The following is a 26,085-nucleotide window of genomic DNA, read 5'->3' as shown; positions in this document are numbered from 1 at the left end:
TGTTCAAAACTATGAATCATGCCTCCGTAGCCAAGGCTTCCGACTTGTCTCCTTACAAAGGCGAGACGAATCTTCCAGTGGTCCAGCTATCGCTTCCAACTAATTCTACTCAGACCTCATCCTCTTTTACAAAGTCTATAAAAACTCCACGACCCCAAAACATTCTTTCATCTGTACCCACCTCAAGGAATTCAGATATAAGTAAGGCTTCTGGTAGCCTAGGGCACTTACCCTGCTTCTCAGAACTTACAGCTCAGGACTATCAGGGACTTGAAGACTTGTTTACCGAGGTTGACAATAGTCGCAAACTAGATGCTTCTGAGCTTATTTTTCAATGGAAGGAAATCAATCTCCAGGTCAATGATCCAGATTATAATTTGCTTCTCTTTTACCTTTTTCAATCTTGTGCTGTCATCCATCCAAACCTTGTTCGGCACAGAGATATGGCATATTTTTCTAGCAAAGGCCAGGAGGAAAAGCTGCATCTTTTGATAGAGCAACCTACAGGCCCCTCTCTCAGCCAGCTGCAACTCTATTACACTATATATCCGGAGCGCTTTTCAACAGAAGTTTTCTGGGATTGCTCGGCGCAGCTCATTCTTGCGGTAGATGTTCTTAATAAGTACAAAGATGGCACATTTTCCTCTTGCATGTGGTGTTCTCCGAGACTAACTGCCGAGTCGATTTATTTTAATAGTGATGGATGCATCAAGTTGCCTCAATACTATCCATTGCAGGACTCTAGTATAAAGATCGACTCTGTAAAGCGTTTGAACGAGACCACATCAGAGACAGTCGTCTCGCTGATCACTAAATTTGCTGATGTCATTACACATGTGTCCGGTATAGATAAGAACATAGTTCAGGTTAAAAAGAACGAAATCAAGTGTCTAAAGAGTTTTGTCAGAAAGCTTGCAGCCTATAGGGCAAAGCCATGTATAAATATTCATAGCCTCAAGTGCAGGCATCTCTCAGAGGCTGCGGCTTTGCGTCAACAGGGCCGCCAACCCACCTATCCGTTTCCTCTTAAGACGAGCACAAGCTGCCACAGCTCTGTCACTGATAAGCACACTCACAGTTACGGCTCATGCGAGGTGCCATTGCCAAGCGCTCCGTCCGATGAGCTTCTTACATTCTCCCAGGACTCGCCGGACCCGTCGCTCCAGTCAATATCTAAAATGAGCGAATCCCCTGTGGATAACCAGACATTCAATGAGGATACGACAGCTAGGGATGTCCTTTCAGCCAGGACTTTTTCTCTGTTCAAAGAGCAACACTCTACTTCAGCATTGACGCCCGTTCCATATGGAATGGAAGCATCGAATACCCTAGACACAGTGGTCGACGTCCCGATGCCTACCCGTCTCCTTTATGAGGGCATTTGTCGAGGTTTATCAGCAGTGAAAGCAGCTGCAAGTGAGCTGTCTAAGACTTCTGGCGCAAATAAGAAGAGCAAGAATGATGCTTTCAAAGACGGAGACTCCAAGCACCTGCTTGCAGACTGTGAGCTGGTGTTCTTTAACGATTTTGCTCACAAGGCTACCGAGGAGTCACCTATTGTCTCGCATGGGCATACATTGCCGAAGACAAGATCTGCCATATCAAACATGATATCTAGAAAGAAACGGCTTCGGACTCTATTGAGTTACAAGTGTATGGAAGAGATCAACTTATACTATGGAGGCAATGATCTACAAGTTCCTGGAGTTACTAAGGAGGAGGTTTGTCCATCCACGCCTTACCTGGATGCGATCACTAATGCCAATAATTACGACGACATAGATAAGTGCATCAATACCGACAAGGTGTTCACGTTGCTCCTTTCCCTCGATGCACTTAATCAGCTGACTGAGGTTGAGCCGCGCGTTATCTCCTTCCTCAAGCGCGACGCAATAATAACTAAGTTGGTTAATTGCTACTTTCTCGGTGAAATTGCCGACGAGTCTCCACCATTCACCCATAGGCAGCGCAGAGACATATACCTTCTCTTTTCAAAAGTGTTTACACATATTTCTAATAATGCTGATCTTCTAGAGGCTATACTAAAGCATCAATTCTTCAAGAAGACCTTGTTTGAAATGATACTAAGCGCCGATTACTGGTTAAAGTTTACGACAGTAAAAGGAAAAGAGGGTTTGTCGCTAAAGGACGCACTAATAAACAAAGTGAGAAAGGAAGCCCTGGAAAGGTTTCTCCAAGAGATCTTTTCACGGGCCGATGCCATACACTTTGTACGCACAGCACTTTGTGGGAGATACAATGAGATTATGAATGCGCTAATGCAGCTTCAGTTTGCGTCTCCATGCATAAGGTCTAGCATCTGCATGAGACTGTTCGATTCTTCCCTTATTAAGCTAGCGTTTAATACTCTTCTTGGATTCATTCAGGACATCCTCACCACCAACGATAGGAGACCTATTGGGAAGATCATATGCATATCTAACCACCTGATAACATTCCCCTACACGGACCCAACCAAATTTAAGCCCTTGACAGAGAAGATATACAGACTTAAGGCCTATTTTGTGGATCTACTATTTGCGAATGACAGCGAATTGGTAGCTCTTTCTGCATACATTCTAGAGCTTATAGCATCTTACTATTCAATCAGCATGTGCATGTCTGTGCAAGCCCATGTAATGATGAGCACAGATATGGTGACTAGCGCAGTTAGTGAGGTCATAAGCTCTATGGCAGAGTTTGCAAATACTATAGCTAGCATGTATATAGCGAAGAATCCGGAAGAGCTTTCAGCTAATCCCTTGCGCGTACAACTCATTCTAATGCTAATTCTCCGCCTTGTGCTCTCCACGGGGGACGCGGCACGAACAGCATTTGCATGTGTTAAGGCGTCTACGTATGTGTCTAGTCAGGACTCTTACTCTCAGCAGTCCCTTCAGTTCCAGTCTCTGGACTGCAATGAACTGCAGAGAAGCGTCATGGGTACTTCTGTATACACAGGCCTCGAGCTCCCTACCGAGTGGTCGGAAGAAAGCTATGTCTCTCTCCGCAACAAGGTTAAAGGGATTTTAAAGGAAGCTGGAGACATCATCAGTACCCCGGTGGCGAACTTCATGGAGTGCGTCATGGACAACGAAAAGTTCCGTGACGCCACCACTATACACTTTCTGATAACAAGATTTTGGATTGCAGTAGCTGACACCTCGCACTACTTTGGAGTTAAGCCTGAGACGACCATGTCGTCTGTTCGTAGAAGAATGCAGCTCTGCATGGATAAGCTTAATACATCTGCCAGAAAGCATTCCGATTTTACCTTTCTGAAGGTGATTCCACAAAAGGTTATAATGATGGCGATGTCTTCTGAGCCCAGCTTAACCAATAGATGGTCGTCTTCATATTATTCTTCAAATAGTGTGGTGCTATTTTCGCTTGATGCCAGTCACTGGGCATGGACTGAAAAAAATAATGAGAAGATAGAGTCCGCTGCGCAGCTGTTTGGGCTCTCCGCCAAAGAGACCCTGGACTTCTTGAGGGCCAACCTGATCAATGGAAGATAAGCTCTGGCACACCCTCATCTTGCTTGTACCTCGCAATGTCACCACTGAACTTCTTAAGAAACGACTCCCTGTTTCGCTTTCCGGTTATGGTGCGTAGCTTTGGCTCTGTCAATAGCATGTCTGAGTTGGTCACATACACGATGTACATGGGTGCGAAGTATCTGGAAAGATTCCTGTCCCGAAGAACCATCCTTATATCGGAGCGGATGTACGTTAAAATGCGGGCATTGTCTACGATAGAGAGAAATGCACAGTGCGACACTCGCATCACATACCTGGGTATCTGAGGCCCTTTTGATGTCCCCTTTAGAAAGCTTGTCAGCTTGTCCTTGTTTTCTCCGTGCATTTTGCCAAGAGTTGCATATATTATTGTCTTCGAATTAGTAAATTTATCAACAGAGAAGTCTGCCTCACCGCTCTCAACTGCATTTAAACGAATTCCCCCCTGCTCAAGAGCTTCTAGTAGTGCAAATCCCTTGACGTAAAGGAACGCCATCGGCCTAGAGGCACCATCGAATGTGTAAAGTAAAACGTCAATAACATAAGGTATCTCCGATACAATCAGCTCTTCTATTAACCCTATATTTAGATAGTGCGAAGAAGACAGCTTAAATGTCATGTGGAGGTTTGCACAGAGCTGCTTGCGCATATGCATGGCGACAAGCTTGCCTTTTGTCCACATGTCTGCCGGCACCTTGCTTGGTCTGGAGCACAAGCTCAGCTCTTCAGGAGACAGAAGCGTGGACGAGAGAGTGTCTGGATCCCTGTCCCGCTGCTCAGGCGAAATAAGCTCTTCTTCGATCAGAAAACGCTCTATAATTGCATACACGTGTCTGTCTAGATAGTCACGAACAGTCCCACGGTATATAATCCGCCCGCTAAGCTGCTCGAATTCGACCATGTCGCCCGTGTGGTAGTAGCCATCCTCATCTGTGGGATCAATGATGCATTCGTAAATGGATTGCTGCGGTGGATTTAGCACCACAAGACCCTGCTGCGATGGCATGTCAATGGAGACATCATTGGTAGTCTGGCCGCCTGTGCAGCACGATGTAGACGGCTCAAGTAAAGGAATCTGGGGAGACACTGATCTGGCATGTAGCGAAGACCGCCCCGAAACTCCATGCATGGATGCCAACGATAGCATATTTGAGCACTGCGACTCCAAAATAGGCAACGATAGGTTGGCTGGAGGCCTTTCGGGCGGAAAGACTGGTTTCAGGGCTAGAGATTGATCTATGTGCTCATTCCCTTTAGTGGTACTTTTGTAACTCTTAATATTCAGCGAGGCGTTACTAGAGTATGCCGTCTGATTATAGTTGAGCGGGGCAGAAAACGGGTTGGTTGTTGCAGGCGTCATGATGGTAGGAACAAACGTCTGGTTGACAGATGCAATATCAGCTGCCAGTGTCGAATTTGTACTCGTTGATGACATACGCCGTGCAGATGTGGTCTTGGGCGGTCCCGAGGATGACGACGATAAAAGATTTATGAGAGGAACACCCAATATTGTTTGTGAGGCGCTTTGCCCTGCAATACCGCCGATTGTATATACTGACCCGCTAAACGGATCGCTTTCTGATGCAGTCGTTTGCTTGAGATTAGAAGTACTTAAGCCCAAGGCACTTGCATTCTTCCTGGCAATAATCATAGATTTGCGCCGGGCTGCCTGTTTAAGAAGCTTCTCCTTTGTTCTGACGGCAATTCCATGGTCAACTTCTGCATCCAGCCACGATGGGGTAGAATTGATGGACGTGCAATCCATTGTAGAAAACTGACTGCTGCGATCTGACTCTTCCTTCTGGCAGACTTTATTTTCAGAAAGACCGCCCGAGGAAAGCCGTCGGGGAGTCGTAATATTTAATTCGCTAGATTTGCAGGGAAAATCAGCAACCCCTCCTTCGGACATAGAAACGTTAGTCGTGGTGCTAAAGCTTTCCATAGTAGTAGATTGGACGCAATCCCGAGGAGACGGCTTAAAGCTTTTAGCGTACTGATAAAGAGCGTCGCCAGCATAATACCCCAAGCTGAGCATACGGCCTGCAAGGCACAACTCACCCAACTGTGTGTCTATGAAGCGTGGCATACCATTCGCAATCATCTCTTGCAGTTTGTTATAGCGCTGTATGTATAGTTTGCGGCTCACAGTGTGAAGAGATGGTGTCACGCTATCAAGAACTAGCCGCGTGAGAATATCTGGGAACCATCCTTCAGAAAGATCAACAATTTTGCACTTGACGCCGACTCCCGACCTTCCTAGGCTCCAGTTCAATGAGCTATCGTGCACCTCGTTGTAAAGGCCGCCACCTGTTAGCTCACTATAGCCAACCAATTGACATCCGTGGCAACCCAGTATGGTTCGAAGAAACTCCCAAGTATCAACGTTGTCTATAACGCTATTAGAAATAATAAACTCCAGGCTGCCGCCGAAGAGATCCTGAACGCGTTTGATGACAGGAGATTCTGCTGGAGAAGATCTTAGTGCTACCTTTAAATTGTTCTCAAAATGCAGTCGATTAAGCTCCTTAGTGACGGTTGTCTTATCCTTCACGACCTTGCTCATATTCTTCTGCTGTTGCCTGTGCAGCTTATTTAGTTCCTTTCTTTGCTTAATAGAAGTTTGCTTGGACTTGCCTTCCTTCTGCGCAAAGGTCTCTTCAAGAGAAGGGGAGGCGTTCAGGTGAATCACTGACAAGGCCTCATTGTGTGAGGAGCGTGTTCGTTTTCGCACTTCAGTGAGCTGAGCCCCTGTGTGTTTTGCCTCTGCATCTGGTCTGGAATGGGAGGCGCTAGTAATTGTATATGACACCTCTGTGGTAGCGATTCCCTCCGACTCATGCTTAGACGAAATTCCGACTGAATGTGAGGTTCCCATTTCGCTACGACTAGACTCTGTATCTCCAGTGACGGAGGATGGCTCCTTGTTTTTGAGATGTTCATAGTACTGCCATTCATAACTGGATCCATAGCGCTGCATCTTAAACGGAGAGCCTTCCATTAGTCCAGGCGTATTGTGCTGGAGCTTTTCAACAGGTGCTTCCGGCGGCAGAGCTGCAGACTCTATGGGTTTTGTGCTGCTTTCGCTAATCTCGCTGTGACTGCTTGCATCACTCTCGTCACTGCACATCAGTATGTTCCGCGGAAGCAACGGAATCGATGATGCATTTAGTTTTGCCTTGCTCCGACTTATTTTGATACTGTCCTCTGGTGGAACAAACTCTTTAACTGTGGTGGAAAGGGGAGCGCTCACTTTATTGACAATAGCCTGCATGTACTTGTTGAATTTCTTCTCCTTGTCCGTCTGCTCGCTGCTCTCCATTGACTCTCCTTGCAGGCTCGAAATGTTGATGTCTCTGCTTCCAATCTTACGAAGACGTGTGAGCCTAGAGAAATCGCAACCGGCGTCCCCTCCACCAATATCCTCACTAGCTATTCTGAAGGTATGAAGGGCTCGTGTGCGCGGGTTGCTAGAGACGATCCAGGGCTCGATGATGTCAGTAAACTGCTGATTCTTGAAGTCTAGCTGCGGGCTTAGCTCAACTCCCAACTGGTCTAGAGTATGCTTCTTTTCTGGTTGAAGTGACATGGCCTGCTTTTGCTCATAATGGTGCGCGTCAACGTAACTCTGAGCTCTCTTGTGCTTGGCCTTGTTTCTGTATGAGGGGCTTGTAATGTCGAGGACAGTCTTATAGCTTGGCGCCAAAGTGAACGCAGAGCGATGAAGATTGTAGGATAGCTCGCTATTGGTTGCTTGCATAACCGCTTCAATATTGCGAGTGTGGATGTCCATGAACTTCTCCTCAAAATACTCTATAGTATCCAGCATATAGACAAGTGAGTGAGCTCTCTCCATGGCTGCGTATATAGAGCTGAGCTTTGCAAGCCGCGCATTGTATGTCTTTTCAAAGGCCTTCTTTTTGTTGGCGCTCACCTTGGTCAGGAACTCGACTAAGTACTGGTGCAGTTTTTTGAAAAACCGAGGAGACGCAGCGAAGATTGTCGGTCTTCCCAGCAGCATGTCGGAAAATAGATAGCGAAACTGACCTGTGTGAAAGACCAGGCGGTACCCTCGTGTTATAGCTCCATGTTCCATAATTCTCTCGAAAAGGGAATTGTATGGCAGATGACAGTAATAGCTAGAGTGTACTTGGGAAAAGGTTGCTGTATTGTATGGAAAGTGATGGTAAAAGTGAGACCTTATTGCAGCGAGGAAACAACTGTGTGAATAGACGCTTGCCTTGACAGGATGTCCACTCAGTAACAGGTTGAATTGACTAAACTTCTTCGCAGGGCGTGGATCAGCTTTAGCATTGGCAGAGGACTGATTTGGGTCCCATAGCTTTCTGTTGCAAGTCCCAAAGAAATAGTCTATAGAGGAGTACTTGGAGGTGTATCCTACCTCTGAATACGAGATTGACCAGACATCGGTAGGGTCCACTTGATAGTCATCAGAAGCTGTGTATGGATTTCTCTTAGTCAGCTCCAAAAGCTGATCCAGCTGAATGATGTTGAGATTGTCCAGATGGCTTAGATAAAGCGGACTGTTAATGCAATCCTTAGCAGCATCCAACGAACACTCCTTTGTTCGCAAGTTTGATACTAGATTGTATAGCTCCTTAGAAAGAATTTGGCCACATGTTTTCTTTTGATAGATTTGGGAGAGCTTCAAAGCTGTTAGGGGAGTGGTAAATCTGGACTGGATGTCTGTCATCTGCGCACGGATGATGATCTGCTTCGTTAGCTCGTCTGTTACCTTGCTCTCTGGTATCTTCAACGCCGTCGGATTCAGAGGATTAACGTTATTGAAATGAGCTGCTATAACAGAGTTCCTTTGAGAGTCCAGCTCTTCCTCAGTTAGGGTATCGTCCTCATTAAGGCATCTTTCGACCTCCACAAGAGCGCCTTCCCTTGCCTGCTTCTGTTCATCCTCATACTCCTTTGTAGACTCTAACACGGCCTCGACAGCGATGTTACTCTTGTCTGCAATATTCTCTAGATATGATCTATCGATGACGTTCTCAGAGAGAGAGTTCTCTTCATCTTCGTCTGCATCATGCAATAGATGCTGGTTTTCACTAAGCTGAGCATAGACCTTCACTGCCTTAGGAAGAAGATCAATGTCATCAATAACTTGATCGAATGTAAGAACAAGCTTCAAGAAAGGGCAGTGATTCGAGGTGCCTAGAATCATTGGTAAGAACTGAGCCTGCGTTAAAAGCACACGCACTCCGGAATGGTTAATTGCATACACTATGTTATCATACGAAAGAAAGGATGGTATGGAAACAGATATACCCCCCAGAGAGGTGATTGCAAGGTCAGACATGAGCATCAGAGGGGATGTGTCCCCCAAGAGGCCGACCTTTTTCTGGTATGAGAGGCCGACGTACTTGAGCGCTGCTGCCAAGTGGTTCACCATCTGATCTGCCTCTGCATATGTAACAGCCTGGTACGCCGGGATCTGGTTCTTAGCTGTACACGAAAGTCCGCTGCGGAAGGAAAGAAAGGGCATGTCCTTCCACTTTGATGCCGCCTCTCTGAAATTAGCAAGGGTGGTGGAACGAACATTTATTTCCTGGTGCTCATCTAGGTGTCTAGAGGTAGGGGAGTTCGTTAAAACAGATGGAACATCGAGATATACCTGACGCAGTCTCTGGTTTCTATGAAGGACCACTGTCTTGGTGACATCTCCCGGCATCTGTCAGGTAAAGGGTAGTTTGAGGATAAGTATTTTTTCATGGGGTAAAAGAAAAGGGTTCTATGCTCTTAGATGAGAGCACAGACATTAGAGAAACAAATATAAAGGCTCAGATATCCTTAGATAACACAGAAGAGCAGCGTAGACATGTCTCTACTCCGGACCACGAGCCACCCCTATCAGTGGGAGAAACAAATCCTTCCCCAAAGCGGTCCCCGTGTTGCAGAACACTTCATTCTTTGACACAGCAAGCCGAGAGGAGCATAGAGCAGTGTCATAGCAAACCCTTGCAGTCCAATCCTCAGCCAGTTCTTACACCTTTCCTAGATACAGGGACTATCAGTAACTGCACTACGACCGCCACAAGCGAGTGCCTCCTCAGAGACCCAGAGTCTCTCCTGCTTAGCATTATCAACATGGCAACCTCGTCTCCCCCTCAGACCTCAGCACAAAAGCCTCCTCCATTGATTCAATCATCTATGGATTCTTGTCAAGTGCTGGAGTCTCTTCCTCATCTGTCATCACTGCAAATGTCTCCAATTCCGGAACGGAAAGAGCATATTCTACGCCCAGCAACGGCCTTAGATCCTCCATGCAATGCAGATACGCTATTTACAAGAGAGAAGTGTAACTTTTCTAACGCTCTAGTTAAACTTTCTCGGTGTTTAAGCGCTAAGGTGGTGCTGAAACACCCTGACAGCATTTTCGATTCTGAACTGGAGAGCAGCTGCATCACCCCGCGCTTTCTTCATGTGATACCCTTGAGAGACTCACCCATCGTAGCTCCGCAAGCCCATTTGAGCGAGGACAGTCAAGCCACTAAGCAAATCACATCTATGTGCTCACCGCATCTCCACTACCTTACGCACGCAGAGTCGTCTGTTATCTCCACCGCTGATTCGTTAGATGCGTCATCCTCACACACTACAGTAACACCCACTGCACCACTCTCTGCTCGCCTCCCACCTCTCTCAACATTAAATGCCACCAAACAACAAGCTGGTGAACTGGAAATACCACCAAATCGTAGCACTGCCCTGAGTAGCGGTGATATAAAAGCTTGCACTGAGAGAAGACAGGCACAATTAGCAAGACCAGTACCTTTGTTGGCGCTACCCCGAGGCTTTAGCGATACAAAGAACAATATAGACACCACCACACTTTCTAATATGCAAATAGTTCCCATCAATTACGTAGATGGCAACGAGTCAGACTTAAAATACGATCCTGGGCTATCTTCAAGACTGAAGCGAGACAGTGATGGGTCCACCGGGACATCCGCCAGACGTCCTCTGTCTCTAGAGACACAGTACAACATCACTCATCTCAAACTGCCAACTAACGCAATTGAGCCAGGAAAGTCTTCCGTCCGAAGCACAACGGATAACATCCACATGGATTTTGCCTTACCAGAGTGTTCTTCTGCACGATGCGATCCGTCAACGCGCCAACTGGAATACTCCGTGCAGAACTTTGAGCCAGAGCAGCTTTGTATACTCAACTCGCGCATTGAGACCCAAGAACCTGCACTAGAGTCTAGTGCACTCCAACCTCTTATAGCCGTAGCAACGCGTAATAGTATTCATGAAACTAGCACAGTTTCATTGCTTCACCTCACAGATATCACTGTAGAATCCGGAGTAAAAGCTAGGCCCGGCAAAAACGGTGTAGAGGAGAATACTACTAGACGACGCTGCAGATCGACTCCTTCATCTAGATCCTGCATTCGCCCCATGCCCTGCCACGACCCAATTTTTGACGTAGCAAGCTTCAAACTCCTATCTGAGTCCGAAGAGGATTCTATCAAATTGGCTAAATTAGAGTGCCACTCACTTAAGAAAGTGCACACGTCGCTATTGACCCACGACTCTTCAACAGGATGCGGGCCCAGTGGAATGAGCAGGTCATTGAACTCCACTATGAGACCTGTGCAAGAACGGCCGAGGAAGTACTTGATTACTTCTGGGCGAATATCCATAACCCCTGCAAGAAAGAACTTGCGTGTCAGCCTTATACAGTTGGAGCAGCTCTTCGAGGAAACCCTAACCGTAAGTAAGAATGAAGAGGGTAAGCGGTGCTGCTCATCTGGATCTACGCGGACAATTAACGCGACCACTAACTATAACCATCCATCGCTAGTGCATGACATGCATCCAACTATAAGCAGCGCTTGCCCTGCGACACTTACACCTATAACCGCCTCCTCTCGTGGCCAATCTAGATCATCAGAGAGGGTTGGGAGCAATTTTATTAGACAGAGCAACCGAGCTATGGGATCTAGAGACTCAATCCATCACACCACAAAAGCTACACTCCATCAACGGAAAGCCATGAGTACTCCGAGACCTCGCCTTCAACCAAGACCGACAACTCCAAAAGAATCCTTTGTATCACCTACTGTAAAGCATGGTGATAGCGCAGAGCCGAATGCTCGGGTCATATCGCACCAAGAACGCCTTCAAACAAGTAGCAAGCATAAGTGGGGCAGTGAGGACTACAGAGAGGATATTCGCCAGGCTATGATGCGACTATGCCTTTCAAGTACTAATGTAGATAAATACCGGACAGTGTCTGTTCAGCAGCGCCTCAAGGGGTTGCACCCATTAGTCCGTGGGTCAAAGGTTATCGGTGACGACTAGACTGTAGACTAGCGGAAGAAAAAGATTCATGCGCAAAGTTGATGTGCTTGTTATCGGCAGTGGCTCAAAGGCAATTGCAGTTGCAGACCATGCCCTTTCGTTGGGCTTGAGTACTGCTATCGCAAGCACAGAATCTGTAACAACTGGTAATCAACAGCCAATGCATGAAATCTATGAATGTGCTACTCTTAGTCTGGATGTGAAGTCACGGATTTTACAAGCAGAAGGTGGTGCATATAGGGTAGAACTGGGCTTTGTATCCTTGATTATAGCACCCGAGCCAGCTGTAGGTCTACAGGCAAAGAACAGTAATCTTCATGAATCGCTCGAAAATTCAATCCACACTTTGAGGAAAGATGACGACCAATGCCATGAGAGATTCTTCACTGACGAGTGCATGGAGATATTGATAATAAGAAATGCACAAATAATTACAGAGCCCAACAGCTTATTAAATCTGTGCAGCCCATCGGTACTTGAGTACTTACGGGCTAGTGCCAACTTGAAAATCCATATTTATGACTTCAACCGTGGCGATAATCCAGACAACCTCCTCGAAACTTGTCAAATTTATAGACCTATAGACCCGATATCACTGGCCAAGATATCAACAGTAACCAAAGGCGAAAAACGAGCAGCACTTTCCATCTACAAGGGCGCATGTGGAAAGAATCAAACATTTCTCCAAACAAATGTTCCTAGAGTATATGTGCTAAGGGTATCGTATCCTGCTATTCAACAGGCTGACGAGATATTTCGGAGACAGGTGTTTCCCTGCCACCTGTATCAGCAGAAACATCTCCATAGCAGAATGAGCATAGAGTACAGCCCCGGGCGCAAAGTCATGCTTTACGGACAACAGCAAAAAACCCTATGCAAGAACCGCAGCATGTGCATAACCGTGCGGCTCCAAACAAGGGGAGACCCTGAGCAGATCTCAGAGGTATATCTAACTCAACTCGGTGTTGTCTTGGGATTTGCTCTGTTTCTCCCCGAGATGACCGACCTGGTTACCCCTCTCATGCTTTGCTGTGATAATAGTTTCTCTATCGTCCGTCTCCTCCACTGCCAGAATAGTACACCCCAAGAGGTTGACGAAAGGCAGGCGCATTTGACAGAACTGGTATTGGGTTATTATAAGGAAACATCTAGCGATAGGACAGTCTATAAAGCTTTACAGATGTCTTTTAGGCATCGAGGAATAGTCAACGCGCTACTGCTCTTCTCACCTGTTCTCCTTCTTGCTGCTCTTATGGTATGCGCCCTTCTAATTTTCTAGGAGACCCAAAATAAATGTCATGGAGGACACAAATACTCCTAGTGGAGATCACAATATCAGTCATCGTTCTATTAATGAGCGTTGGATTCATGGTGTTCATCGGGTCTACGAGCTTTGAGCTAGATATTTTCGGGCGAGTTTCCAATCTCTTTTTCACCCAAGTTTCTATCTTCATCCACTCTTCTGTTATAATAATATTGGCATCCTGTGTGCATTGCCTTTATAAACAAAGGTGTAAGGCATCTAAGCGCGCCCTAGCCGTGCTTTCTTGGATCACGCATGTTCTTTTTATCCAGTCGTCCTTAGTATACGTCTCTGCAGGCCTGTACTATTCCGCCATAACTAATCCGACAACTCCGACACGCATCTCCCCGTTCCTCACCTTCGCCGATGAACTTCCTACAGGATCGTTACAGATTAATTGGTATCATAAGCCCGTCACGGTGACCCAGGAGAAAAGCGGTCATAAGCTCTGGCTTTATAACAGCACCTTTGGCCCTGAGGTAACTGAGGATGATTTTCGACTTCAGGAGAAACCAGATATGTGGCTACCAATTCCTGTTGAATCTATAGACCATACACATCACTCTAGGCTGTCTGGGTTGCAGCCAGGCCGCAAGTACTTCTATAAAACGACTGTCAGCAAGAGCATTTACCATCTTATTGCGCCCAAGCCACAAACGGGCTTTAGGTTTGCACTAATCTCAGACACCCACGCTCGCTATGGTGTGAACGTCCTCCTAAAGTCCTTTTTGGAAGATAAGCAACCTGATTTTGTGGTGCATGGCGGTGACTTTGTGACAATAGGCGCAGTCATGGCTCAATGGCGTCAAATGATGGCAGACCACGGTATGTTCAGCTATCTAAGGAACAAGCCACTCCTGGCGACAAGTGGCAACCACGAACTATATCGTAACGTTCTAGACATTGTGACGGATCGTAACAACTATAAAAACCTCTTCAATCATCACCAAGTAGTTCAGCGTCGTGTAGGCTTGACTAGTTGTGATCAAAACTATAGGGACTGGGACGATCTTCTCCAGTACATCCCCCCTGCAGCTAGAAAGTATTATGACCCAGACATAGTTGGTGATATTCCTCCGTTCGATGAGGGTCAGTATCTCACGCTTGAGTATGGCAACACACTGTTTCTAATTCTCGATTGCATGGAGGACTATCAACGGCACAAACTTACTGGTGTTCCTCTGGGTCATGTTTTCAGTCCTGAGCAACTTAAGTGGTTGAACACAACCTTGGTCAGATACACCCCCACAAACCGCCCAGACATAAAGTTTCGCGTCCTTGTGAGTCACATCAGTATGTACACCATTACAAAGGCGCAGACTGAGCCCCTTCCTCTTGCGCTCCTTCTCGAGCCGTACATCTGTCAATATCACGTTGATGCCTTTGTCGTCGGCCATAGTCATCTAACTGAAGTGTATAATAGGACCTCTGTCTGCAGTGAGTTAGGTTATCTAGACCATTCGTTTTATGCCGTTGTTCTAGGAACCAGTGGGGGGACACCAAAGCGAATCGCTAATTTGTTACGGGGAAAATTTCGGTGGTCGACTTTGGAAGCCACATCTCTAAGCCCTGCTATCCGCGAAAGTGCCTATGTGGCAAAGGACTTTGTATATGGGGCATCGTTTTATCAGTGCGTCATAGTTGATGTTTCTGACACCAGTTTGACCTTCCATTTCTATAAGCTTTCCACCAGACATGAGGTGTTCCAACTTAGCATTCTGAAGTAGAGTGAATGGTGTGGAGAACAGGTTAAACCAGATCTCTTCAAAAATGCCTCAGTGCTTCACGAATAAAATGACTATTGTTCCTTGGCATGTCCAACTTCGCGCAGAGCTATCGACCAAGACCTGGTCTACTGCTTGCATCCAGTGTAACACTCTAGGATCCAGCTGTGTAGATACTGTATATAACCTTATAACAGCCACCTTTCCAGGGGCAGTCGTTACCATTATGCATCCCACAGAGTGCTGCCTAAACGTTGATTGTGCGCTTCACCATAAGCAGCCCGTCATCATTGCTATTGATATCTATTGTCCATTAGCCTATGATTCCGTAGTGTGCCCTGTGGTCCATGTGTCATCGAAGGGGATGATCGGTGTGAGCAGCTTGATTGGCCTTTTACGGCGACCATCCCTTCATCCTGGCCACGTCTTAGAAGGAGACGCCCCTAGCAGGCTGGCTCTCCCTGAGGACGCCGTTCTCCTCTTTGAAAAACACCTCTTGATGAAAGCACGGATATCTGGAATCCCAAAGGGGCGCCGCCTCTGCGTAAATGGGGACAACTGGCTGCTGCCATTAGTAGGCGGCAATATAAAGCAAAGCATCAAGCATGTCGCGATTTATGTCGAGTCTTACGGGCAAACACCCTTAGAACACGCTGTGGCTATGTCGCACTCTCTTCTGTCAGAAGATGACGACGAAGATGCCGGGTGCACTGCAGGGACTAAGATGGTTGAAGACTTTCTGGATAATGTGCGGTCCTTTGCACTTCCAGGCTACTTACGCCTTTTCCTGTCCATCCTGGCGACTGCTTCTGAGGTATCAATTGAGAAGTTAACACTTATCGACGCACAGACATCGCTGCTGAGCACAGTAGAGGCCCCTGAAATATGCAAGCTTATCTCCACTGCGCTTGCAGATGACAAGCACCTCATCAAGAGTCGTCTGAAATACTGTATCAATCCACTTTCACTTGAAGCAGTTGGGCTGATCATTGGGGATGCCCGCTCAGAGACACTGGCTGGCGCACGTGAACTAAAGCAAGTGCTCCGCAGAAAGGGCATTGCTGCACAATTGTGCTACTTTGGTCCCAAGCTTGATGAGGCCAAACTAGGGAACTTTGCCAAGCAGTTCACAGCATTTGTTTTTGTGGCTCGGTGTCCACTCCTAGCTACTCCGTGGCTAAATTCAAATTTCCGCCGAATTGCGGCTCATTACATTCCGTGCCTAAGCTTATATGAGTTACGATATTCGCTGGGGGAGCCTAAGCCGTTCTGCTATGAGTACGATAGCGACTTGCAAGCATGCATTGCACATATTTGCGCTTTGTGCGCTGAACAGTTAGAGTGAATTGCAAGATTTAAGAAAGAGCATGCCTCCCTTGTATTCTGTGAACCTATCTTCCTTGCGTGCATTAGGGATTTGGGAGCAAAGCGTTACATACGAGCCGAGGGAAGCTCTAACTTTCGATACCACCACGCAGAATCCCCATCTAGTTACATTAAAAGCACTAAAGGAGTTCCACTCGACTCCGTACATGTCCAGCATTACCTACGCAGCAATCCGAGGAAGAAGGCATGGCAGGACCCAGATAGTTGTCTTTTACACATCACCACCTTCTGAGGTAGAGGCAAGCTATGCCACATTCAAAGAAGCAAGCCTTGCCAAATTTGACCATTGCTCACGCATTCTTCGAGCAACAGCTTTTAGACGGCTTTGCCTTGAATATCAGAATGCACAGTGGAAGATCGTCAAACGGGAAACTGAGCACGATAACGGTAGCAGAGAGCCAGACACAGAAGAGGGTGATGAGTGTCACTTTAGTCGACTGGCCATGAGAATGGATCAAGCCGTAGAGCTATATTATCAGGTATACTTTCAGCAAAAGCACACTCCTCCATACTTCTCGAGAGCTTTTGTCAATCGCAAGATAAGGCATATACAGAGACAGCAAGGCCGACTTCTTCCTAGCTGCTATCTAGAACGGTCTCTCCAGAACTTTACCGATTGTTACCTTAAGCACGATGCAGCCAAGATTGGTCCTGGCCCACCAATGTCCTGGAAAGAGCGCCACAGGCTCATGCTAGGTCAGAGCTGCTGTGTCATGAAGTCTTCGATTCACGGGCACGGGCTCTTTGCGCTAGTGTACATTCCGCGAGGAAAAAACGTCATCGAGTATGTGGGAGAGATTGTCAACAAGGAACAGGCCAACCAAAGGGAGCGCATCTTGAGCAGCAAGGGATTTACTTCTACTTACATGTTCAGCATTTCATCAAACCAGGAGATCATCGTAGACGCAACTTTCATTGGAAACGCCGCCAGGTTTGCCAATCACAGCTGCTTACCAAACTGTGAAGTTCATGTGATAGAAAATAGACTGTATCTACGTGCCCTCGAAAACATTTCGCCCGGAGATGAGCTCTGCTATAACTATCACCTTCGGCAAATGGAGGGAGACATACGACTGCAGTGCTTTTGCAACGCGCCAAACTGTCGTGGATTTATGGACGCGTGACACGGGTGGCGAGCTTACAGTATGGGAAATGAAGAACAGGGCATGTTATTCATCAAGGGAAGGCATATATTGGGGCTGTATTGCTCTGAGTTAGAGGCTTGAGAATTACCCGTTGATTGTGATGCTTTAACACATTCGAGCATATCTGAAGCCGTGTTCTCCACGGAGCTACTAGGTTCTAAATCTATTATATTAACAGGTCGTGCAAAGAGGTTTTTACTTGTGTGCCGAAGGGTGTGCATCTGCTTGAATTGAATTTCTTCTAATGTAGCATTAAATGCTGCCGGAGACAGGGCCCGTTTGCGCCTGTCTGGAGACTTTTGTAAAAGGTAGGGACGTCTCTGGTAGGGCTCATCCTCCAAGGCATTATCTGCTGATGACTCAAATCGAATCGAAAATGTCCGGTGGCCAGCTATTTGCTTATATCGATCCGTTTGTGCAGTAACTTCTTGTATGCTTAGCTTCTGATTAGTGGGAAGAAGAATGAGGTCACAGCGCGCCTTGTCTAAGTCATCTATGACTCTCTTCGTAGATGGAGAATAGTCTCCCGCTGTGTGGTAGCCACGTTTGTAGGCGTCTGTCTTCGGTACCAGTCCCTGGTGAGTGTTCATTGTTGGGAGCATTTCGCGGATTAACCGCGTCTTAAACGGAGGTGATATGGCTCTGCGAGGACTCGGCGGTAGGCTATCATGCGCTGAGAGAACTCTTTGTACGCTCATCGCAGTATGGGCTGTTGTGCTTGACTTCTTATTTGTGGACTGAGCGAATGAATGGCTGGGACTTTGGGTCTTGTGGCGTAAATCACTAATCTCTTCCGGAACTTTGCTTTTTTCATCTTTCTCCATAGCCAGCCGAAGATCTGTTTGAAGCCAACGACCTGCTTGGATCGGTGGAAACTGATCTATCCTCTGTTGGCATTGACGAAGGGTATGACTTAATATATTGACATCCCGTGGCCGTCTCATGGGTTGGGAACCGTCAGAGGCTTCAGGACAGAACTTATGCTTCTGATGTGTGGACGGTCCTAAAAATCCATTAAAATCATGCACAGACCCTCTCGGCCCATCACTATTTGCCATTGTCTTCTGCTTGGTTTGTCTCGAGTGAGTCGCCTCATGCCTTACCTTAGGCAGGTAGTGACCGGTAAGGCTCGCACGTTGCCGCAAGGCAGCCGGGGTTGCAGGGTTTTCCGATAATTCCATGAGCGAATTTGTTAGATAAAATCCAAAAGGGATAGTGGGCATGGATGAGGCTCACGGGCCCTTACCCAAACTGACGGATCTGGGAATGGATAATAAGTATGCAGACGGAACCCTTCTCCTCCGGCCCGAGCTTTTTTATTACAATCAGGGTCTGACGTTGAAACATCAGAAAGCGACGGTAGACAAGTTTGAAAAGGCCCGGGTTTTGTTTACGCTTTCATCAAAAATGGTTTCAGAAGAGTACATGTCCACGCTTTTCAACGAGGAAGTGATAGAGAAACTTAAACCACAAGTGGTCAGCATGCATGGAATCGACCTTCCCCCCGAACTAATGCACTGGCGCAACTCAGTTGGTATTATAGTAAAAGACTCTGTCCGCAACTCTGCATCATTAGCAGAGCAAATGGCGATACTCCGGATCCTATCTGAATCAGAAAACAGCCTTCATCCAGATGAATTGGAGCCAGAGCAGTGTTTACTGGAGAAGGAGGAAATAGATATGGCCGGAAAGGGGTCTTTGATAACCAAACCGACCTCTACCTCTTTAGAGAGGCTCAAACGGTTTGCACGGAGCCGCGGCTCCTTAAGCCGAAAAGATCTTGACCAGCTCAATAATTTAACCATAGATACCCTACTTACTAGCAGTGCAAATACCAGTAGAAGACCTAGTATCATGACTCCTATCTCTTACACGCCGACGGCTCCCCGTGCTTCTGATGCTAAGAAGATGGATTTCAGCACACTGACACCGCCTGATGCCTATCTAAAGCACTCCTCCGACTGCGCTTCAGCATGCCGGAGCTCTGACGCATTCCAGCAAAGAGAGCCTGCAGACAATGAGAATCAAATTTTGTTAGATATTGACACGCTGGCTAGTTGTATTAATCCTGAGGCTATTGACACAGTCATTTGTGAACGTTCAGAGAAGGCTATTAGTCCAGCAGAAAAAGCTATGCTGGGGTCATCTCCTGAAGTTTCCATTAAGGAGTGCAGACTGGATGACACCCTTGCTATTAGTGATTCCATACTAGCGGAAGATTGCCTTTATAACAGGGTCAAGGAAGACTGTTCATGGCACAGCGACATGGTCACGTTTGCCGAGCCAAGAAGTGACATGAGCTTTTCGGACAGTGATTATGAGGAGCTTCTCTATGAGGTCTTAGCAGAGTACAGATTGGAGGCCAGCAACGAATCCAGCGGCGATACCAAGCACCTTGTAAAATCTCAACTATATTATAATACTGACGTTCCAGTAGATGAGAATAGCGCTACTTACAGATCATGTTTGGCAACCTTCCGAAAGAGATTGTTGACTCCTGGCGTGCTTGACAAGTGCGCGGTAGAATCTAAGTCCCTGAGACAGAGTATGGTCCCACTAGGACCAGATGCTGCAATTCACGAAAAGGCAACCTTTGATGGTAACTATGAGGCTGTTCTCTCACGATTTACAAATCACATGCAAATAGACGTCTCCATTCCGATTGCCCTGGCAAACATGCTCCCGATTAGTACTTCATATAATGGCTCAACCACGTATAAGTCCTTTATACTAGATAGGCACGTGGATGGGGTAATCATAGCCAACGCAGTAGATGGATCTGCGACGCTTTATATGCAGCCAGCTCATGACCATTGCATTGTCCATACGAGGAAAGCTATTGATAAGGTATACTCCCAAGATGCGTTTGTGAAAAGAAATTATGTTCTTGAATGCAAAGACTTAGGATTTAAGCGGCTCTCATTAGATAAACCCATTTCTAGCAACGAACTCGTTAGGTATTCAAAAGCAAGGCATGGTACTGAGGATGGAGAAGGCAGCACTTTCCACTTGGAAGGTCTTTCCCAACTATCCTCTGCCTCAAAGGGTTACCACAGCGGTACAGTTGCAAAGCCCAATTCACGGGCTGGGATGGAACGATCGTATACCATTGACAACAACGTAGAGGCAGGCAAACAAGTTGAGAACGACGAATCTCTCGCTAATTTAGGTATTCAACGTGAAAGCTGTGCACACGCCCCAACTGACGACTACCAGCCACACGAGTTATATGAAACAACTGGTAAAGCTGCACCAAAACTGACACTTAGCATGTTAGATTCAGTATCCTCTGAGCGTCGTCAACACGACTTAACGACCGTGCAGCCATCCTTGCCTAGTTTGAACAACACCACTATTTCCTTCAGAGGCGCTGTTCGCAGCCTTGCCAGGACGCTTCAGGATCAGGTGCCTGATAAGATTCTATCCCACAGCATAGTTAGCTCGAATATACGAGCTGTTGATACAGGAAAGACTATTCATCGTCACTCGCTTTTAATGAAAAGTAATCTCCCAATCGAATCTACCGCTGTGCAAGAAGACTTTACTAACGAAATGATAAACACAAAGATATGCGAATTGAATAGCGCACCACTGCTTAAGAAGTCTAAGACACAGATTAGTAATATCTGCAAGGAAGTACCTTCTGGAGTGGTGCATATGAGAGCACATAAACTAGAGACTAATAGTAGTACGGCGGGCACTCATCAAGGGCCCCTAAACTTCTTTGAAAAGAACGCTTTGCTCAGGTACGAAAAGTTTGCATCGAATAAAAGGGAGCGTAAGATTCTAGACTCATGGCAGCTCACCTCCGTCTATGGCCCCAACCTGATCCCATTCGGAGGAAGCAATACCAAGCACTCCGCTGTGTATGTTGATATTCGGGATGTTGTAAAGACAAGAGAGCAAATCAAGGCTCGCTTTCGCACTGCATCCGATTCCTCTGTTAACTGTGGTGTTACAAGAGAAAATCTAGTAAAATATGGCACGGCTTCTGTACTGAACTCTACAATGTATAGCAAAAAGAATAACACTATCTCCGTATGCGCTCCAAGGGTTTCGACACGCGATCACGCTGATTGGAAGTTGGAAAAGTACTCCAAAAGGGGTATCAGTGTAAAGTGACCTACTGGAATAGATTGTGTTTTAGGGCAGTACTCTATACAATGGCCATCATATATTGTGCTGCTGGTACGAACTAATGCTGGACTTTGTCCATCTCCTGATCCAAAGTAGCACTATCTGGCAAGATGAGAAATGGATCACGGATTATCTAATGCGGCTTAGGTAATTCCGCCTTCTACACAAACCTACAATATTTGCAACCCTGTGCCCTAGAGGCGGTCAGAGCTGTGCGCCTCCTCTGCCGTCGTGGCACCCCACAGCTTGGCGCCTCGGGACCGTGAGCGCCAAGATAAAATGATTAGCACTGCAGAGCCGCTGGGAGAGCAGCCACGGGCGGATCAATGCCCCCTGCTGGCGGCGCTCATGTCCAGGAGCGCCCGGTTTTCCGTGCCCTTTCCGGTCCAGACTGTCCGCTGCCAGTACCTTCTCCAGCGCGGCGTGGCCTCTCCGCAGCAGCTGTCGGCCTTCGCCGAGTCCGCGTACCCCCTGCTTCACGAGTCTGCGGTGCGCCTCTACGCCAGCTTCCTCCGCCACAAGGCCCGCCACGGAACGCCTTCCGAGAGGGAGCTGTATCGCGGCATGACCGTCACCGCGCTTGTCCACCGCCTCCTCACAAAAAGAGCGGTATCCTTCTACGGCTGCGAGGACTCCTTCACGCTACTGGACGGCACGCGGGGGCGCGGCTGGGGCGGGGGCTCGCTGCCAGAGCGCTTGACCTACGACGAGATCAAGCTCTCTGCGCTCCTGTCGGTCAGCTCGTACAGCGTGTTTATCAACAACGGGTCCCGGGAGAACAGGGGCGTTCCGGTGCCGTCTCGCGAGGCCGTCCAGAGCCACGGGGTTGTGATCGGGCTCATCGGCCCTCGCCTGGAAAAGGAGGGCGTCATGGAGTGGGAGGAGGTCGTCGTCTCCAAGGACCAGAACGTTAGGGCGCGCGGGTATGGAGAGCCCTCCGGAGAGCCCACGGCGGCCGCTTCGTGGAGGCAGATGTGGGCCGAGCTCTACGGTCTCCCGTGCCTTCCGCTGTACGACCGGGTTAGGAGCAGCGCAGATTCCGACAAGTACCTTCCGATCGGGGACCTGTATCTGAATAGGCAGGCGTACTCTGCAAGGCTGGCGATCTCCTTCGAGACCCTTTTGCTGGAGGCACACTCCCGCGCCACCCGCGCCGGCACGAGGGCCTACGTTCACGTTGTCGGGATCGGGCTGGGCGTCTGGGCGCTGTCTCCGGCCCAGGAGCCCGTCTTCCTCGAGACCTTCGCCCGCTGCCTCGCAAGGCTGGCAGGGCGTCTCGCGGGCATAAGCGACCTGGACTTTGCGTGGTTCACCGCCCAGGCCCTCCCCCGGGCGACCTACGAGCACATCCGCGTGCGCTTCTCCAGGCGAAACCCCCACGACAGCCTGCCGGCGGAGCACAGAGGCAAGCTCCTGGTGGTCTCGTACGCGTGGGACGGGAACGCGCTCCCGGGGAACGAGTTCTGGGACGGCGCCCTCTCCTCCTCCGGCGACCCTGCCCAGGCATGCTCGAGCCAGATCTCGGAGCTCCACAACCCGCACATCAACCCGGCCGTCTGCGGAGAGAACACACGGGTGTTGACCACCAGCGGGGAGACGCTGGGCATTGACGACTACCTCGAAAAACATGTTCACACTAGCCCCTCTACAGGGACACCGGGGACCCGTCATCCTTCCTCTCGCTGAGGAGGGCGTACTCGGTGAATATGGGCTCCAGGTTGGGGGAGCGGAGGGCCACAGATCTGACTGCCTCCAGCGCCTTTATCCCCCGGTAGACAGCCGCCACAGCCGGGAGGGGCAGCTTCGGAAGCTCCACGATCACGATCCTGCCCGTGACCTGGCGGAGCTTGATCTTCCCCACCCTCGGCTTTCCGTGGACAGAGTCGGCCTCTGCCAGCGCAAGGGCTGCAGCGGCGTCCGATACACCATCAAGGACCCCGGATGCATGAATATTGTGCATGACTTGTTCAGACGTTATCCCATCCGTATGCACAGCTTCTACAGTTAACGAATAGCCATATACATGCGAGTTTTTAAGCTCGCTTGAGGACCCTACAGCTGCCACCTTTCCTGCGCCCATTATGACTATCCGAGTGCCCAGGATCTCACACTCGCGGATGGAGTGCGACGTTAGTACAACCGCAGACCTCTGTTGCTGTTGTCTTTGAATGACTGCCCAAATTTTCTCCTTTGAGCCAGGATCGACCCCAGACGTAACCTCGTCGAGCAGAAATAGAGAGGGCCTTCCAGCAAGGGCCATGGCGAGACAAGTGCGCCTCTTCATTCCGTAGGAGAACTGTCCTACCTTACGTTTCTCTACACCTCCCAAGCCGACCTCTTCCAGTGCAGCACTGACGTTTGCAGCCGTTGTAGGTAATCCCCGCGCTCTCAACATGAGCTTGATATGCTGGGATGCTGTAAGATTATCCCACAACGTATTATACTGCGAAACAAACCCAATAGTTTTGGGATATGAGATCCTTCCGCTACTGTACTGCTCCAGGTGGACAATACAGTGGAGCAACGTGGATTTGCCGGACCCATTGATTCCATTAATGCATATACATTCACCAGGGCCAATGTACATATCTATTCCTGACAGTGCCTTAAAGTCTTTGTACCTTTTCACAAGATTGCGAATTATCAACGTGTCGCTCAAGCGCACGGGGTCTGAAAGGATATTAAGAACCTCCATTTCTCCTGGTCTGTGCAGACTCCTGGGTCTGTCCATCTCTGAGTGGCTGATTGGGTTATTAGAGGTCGAGTCTTCCAATTGTATTGGGTTTATGGCGGCATTTGACGACGAGTATCCTAACGCTGTGCTGCTGCCTTCTCCTGCCGCAGAGCTACGATGCATAGAGTTGCCATCTTCAAACAGCGATCGTAGTCGTAACTGGGGGGTGCCCACCTTTAAGTGTGACGCAATCGAGTTCTTTGACTTAGAAACAGAGGACGCGGTTTTACATACGCTTTCCTTCTTACTGGCCGCAGATTCGCAGCATTTTCCACAGGAAGGTGTCCTTGCTATGAAAATCTTAATCCATGTGATTAAGATAGCAACTAAAAGCATCCACACTCCGTCCCATAAAACCCACCAAAGTTCCTTTTCGTTGATGCCCAACGAGTTAAGATTATTCTTGCTATCGATGATGCCAAGTGAACAGCATGCCAGTCCAACAGCAAAGTTGATTTGTCGCAAAATATACGAGGTAACCTTGACAGGCAATCCTACCTCTTGTTTTTCGCCAAAAATGCTGTTTATACTTGCAGAAACAGAATGGACATCACTGGTCTTGAAAACCGTGGAGGATATGGGGGCGAGAATAATAATGCTCATGACAGTAATAATTCCAACGATGTACGTAGCAACGGACGTAGGGTTATTTGTCGGCAGTGCTGGGTACGCAATGTTCTTGCTGCAGCAAACGGAGATGAGCATCGCAGTAGGGATGAGCGTCAAAGAGAAGACAAACAGAGGAAAGTACCCTAACCTTGCAGGGAGGCTAGAATAAAGAGGGATCTTCATCACTATACCTGAGACGTAGAGCATGAGCGGCTGGATCACCGCCACGGGGATAGCTATTATGAGCCAGGCTATCAGACGCGCAGGCACAGTGAGCCCCAGAAACTCCATAAGAGAGCAGCACGGATGAGACAGGTCAGAAAGCAGCATTGAAGCAAGCAAGCTAAGTAGTGCAGCAGAGGACAGGGTAACAAGCATACCGACAAGCATGGTTATCGGTTTATATTCATTATAGGCCAAGTGCGGCCAGGAGACAAGCTTTGGTGATGGAATTGTGAACGAACTAGCCTCGTTTTGATATACAACTGCAAATGCCTCATAAATCCCTTTGATGACGGGTACAAACATATTCCGATTGCTATCAAAGTGAACAAAGCGTGTGTCCGGCGTCAGCTTTGGCTGATAGCGCATTGATGACGAGTAGATGCTGATCGGCTTCTGGCCCGAGTCCTTTTCCAAAGCACCAAACTTTAAGGCTACAACCGTATCATTTGGACGCAGGACGTCCGAGAGGTCGTAAAAGAACGTGCTGCAATCTTCGTCATAGATGATAACCGTCTCCAGGTTGTGTCTCTTAATGAGGAAGTTAACAATTTCGTAGGTCTGAGCGAGATCAGTAGCACCTTTGGTCCCCGAATCAGCCTTGTCAGAAGCATCAGCAATACAGACGGCAAAATCAACACAGCGCTTCTGAATCAATTCGGGGTCACTGTTAGCACATGTGGGCCAGACAATCGTGTCCGATGGGAACCTCTCGATAAAGTCTTTGGATGTCGTAGAGGCATACGAGAGAAACGAACTCTGAGAGTAGATCGCAGTCTGAACTATGTAAAGAACGAAGATTGTGAGGACAGGAACCCCGAAAATAATGATGTAGGACTGAGGGCTTTGAATTAGGGCGAGCCACTGTTTGTAGAGGCAGGTGAGAATTTGCCGGATGAAAGTAGGACGCTTGTATTCACTTAAGGCCTCCTTTTTGCGACACTTTCTCGCCATAGACCTTAAGAAACCT

General features: G+C 48.0%; 11 protein-coding genes across 11 annotated transcripts; 8 read left to right on the top strand and 3 right to left on the bottom strand.

Moving 5' to 3' along the window:
* Positions 1 to 11: 11 nt before the first annotated feature.
* Positions 12 to 3,518, top strand: GL50803_005981 (uncharacterized protein; the record flags this gene model as incomplete). The annotated part of the gene is made up of 1 exon (XM_001707805.1): positions 12 to 3,518. One exon carries the CDS (start codon positions 12 to 14, stop codon positions 3,516 to 3,518), a length of 3,507 nt encoding a protein of 1,168 aa, XP_001707857.1.
* GL50803_0017174 (AMP-binding enzyme) lies at positions 3,505 to 9,216 on the bottom strand (the record flags this gene model as incomplete). The annotated part of the gene is made up of 1 exon (XM_001707806.1): positions 3,505 to 9,216. The coding sequence occupies one exon, from the start codon at positions 9,214 to 9,216 to the stop codon at positions 3,505 to 3,507; it is 5,712 nt and encodes a 1,903-aa protein (XP_001707858.1).
* A 62-nt stretch (positions 9,217 to 9,278) lies between these two features.
* On the top strand, positions 9,279 to 11,855 carry GL50803_0017175 (uncharacterized protein; the record flags this gene model as incomplete). Its single annotated transcript, XM_038045904.1, has 1 exon — positions 9,279 to 11,855. The coding sequence occupies one exon, from the start codon at positions 9,279 to 9,281 to the stop codon at positions 11,853 to 11,855; it is 2,577 nt and encodes an 858-aa protein (XP_037901577.1).
* Positions 11,856 to 11,883: 28 nt separating this feature from the next.
* On the top strand, positions 11,884 to 13,134 carry GL50803_00103883 (uncharacterized protein; the record flags this gene model as incomplete). Its single annotated transcript, XM_038045615.1, has 1 exon — positions 11,884 to 13,134. One exon carries the CDS (start codon positions 11,884 to 11,886, stop codon positions 13,132 to 13,134), a length of 1,251 nt encoding a protein of 416 aa, XP_037901576.1.
* A 14-nt stretch (positions 13,135 to 13,148) lies between these two features.
* GL50803_0013836 (Calcineurin-like phosphoesterase) lies at positions 13,149 to 14,885 on the top strand (the record flags this gene model as incomplete). The annotated part of the gene is made up of 1 exon (XM_001707809.1): positions 13,149 to 14,885. One exon carries the CDS (start codon positions 13,149 to 13,151, stop codon positions 14,883 to 14,885), a length of 1,737 nt encoding a protein of 578 aa, XP_001707861.1.
* A 43-nt stretch (positions 14,886 to 14,928) lies between these two features.
* GL50803_0027364 (putative Diphthamide-ammonia ligase) lies at positions 14,929 to 16,227 on the top strand (the record flags this gene model as incomplete). The annotated part of the gene is made up of 1 exon (XM_038046005.1): positions 14,929 to 16,227. The coding sequence occupies one exon, from the start codon at positions 14,929 to 14,931 to the stop codon at positions 16,225 to 16,227; it is 1,299 nt and encodes a 432-aa protein (XP_037901575.1).
* A 22-nt stretch (positions 16,228 to 16,249) lies between these two features.
* Positions 16,250 to 17,392, top strand: GL50803_0013838 (SET domain-containing protein; the record flags this gene model as incomplete). The annotated part of the gene is made up of 1 exon (XM_001707810.1): positions 16,250 to 17,392. The coding sequence occupies one exon, from the start codon at positions 16,250 to 16,252 to the stop codon at positions 17,390 to 17,392; it is 1,143 nt and encodes a 380-aa protein (XP_001707862.1).
* Positions 17,393 to 17,406: 14 nt separating this feature from the next.
* GL50803_005116 (uncharacterized protein) lies at positions 17,407 to 18,594 on the bottom strand (the record flags this gene model as incomplete). Its single annotated transcript, XM_038046156.1, has 1 exon — positions 17,407 to 18,594. One exon carries the CDS (start codon positions 18,592 to 18,594, stop codon positions 17,407 to 17,409), a length of 1,188 nt encoding a protein of 395 aa, XP_037901574.1.
* Positions 18,595 to 18,634: 40 nt separating this feature from the next.
* Positions 18,635 to 21,535, top strand: GL50803_0017176 (uncharacterized protein; the record flags this gene model as incomplete). The annotated part of the gene is made up of 1 exon (XM_001707811.1): positions 18,635 to 21,535. The coding sequence occupies one exon, from the start codon at positions 18,635 to 18,637 to the stop codon at positions 21,533 to 21,535; it is 2,901 nt and encodes a 966-aa protein (XP_001707863.1).
* Positions 21,536 to 21,829: 294 nt separating this feature from the next.
* GL50803_0061593 (uncharacterized protein) lies at positions 21,830 to 23,236 on the top strand (the record flags this gene model as incomplete). Its single annotated transcript, XM_038046287.1, has 1 exon — positions 21,830 to 23,236. One exon carries the CDS (start codon positions 21,830 to 21,832, stop codon positions 23,234 to 23,236), a length of 1,407 nt encoding a protein of 468 aa, XP_037901573.1.
* On the bottom strand, positions 23,196 to 26,069 carry GL50803_0087446 (ABC transporter family protein; the record flags this gene model as incomplete). Its single annotated transcript, XM_001707813.1, has 1 exon — positions 23,196 to 26,069. One exon carries the CDS (start codon positions 26,067 to 26,069, stop codon positions 23,196 to 23,198), a length of 2,874 nt encoding a protein of 957 aa, XP_001707865.1.
* Between the last annotated feature and the right edge of the window lie 16 nt (positions 26,070 to 26,085).

This window comes from Giardia intestinalis, chromosome 1 (genome assembly GCF_000002435.2).
Source record: "Giardia intestinalis strain WB C6 chromosome 1, whole genome shotgun sequence".
NCBI lineage: Eukaryota > Fornicata > Diplomonadida > Hexamitidae > Giardia > Giardia duodenalis.
Note: the sequence above shows the minus strand (reverse complement) of the source record. Positions and strands in the feature narration are given on the sequence as shown.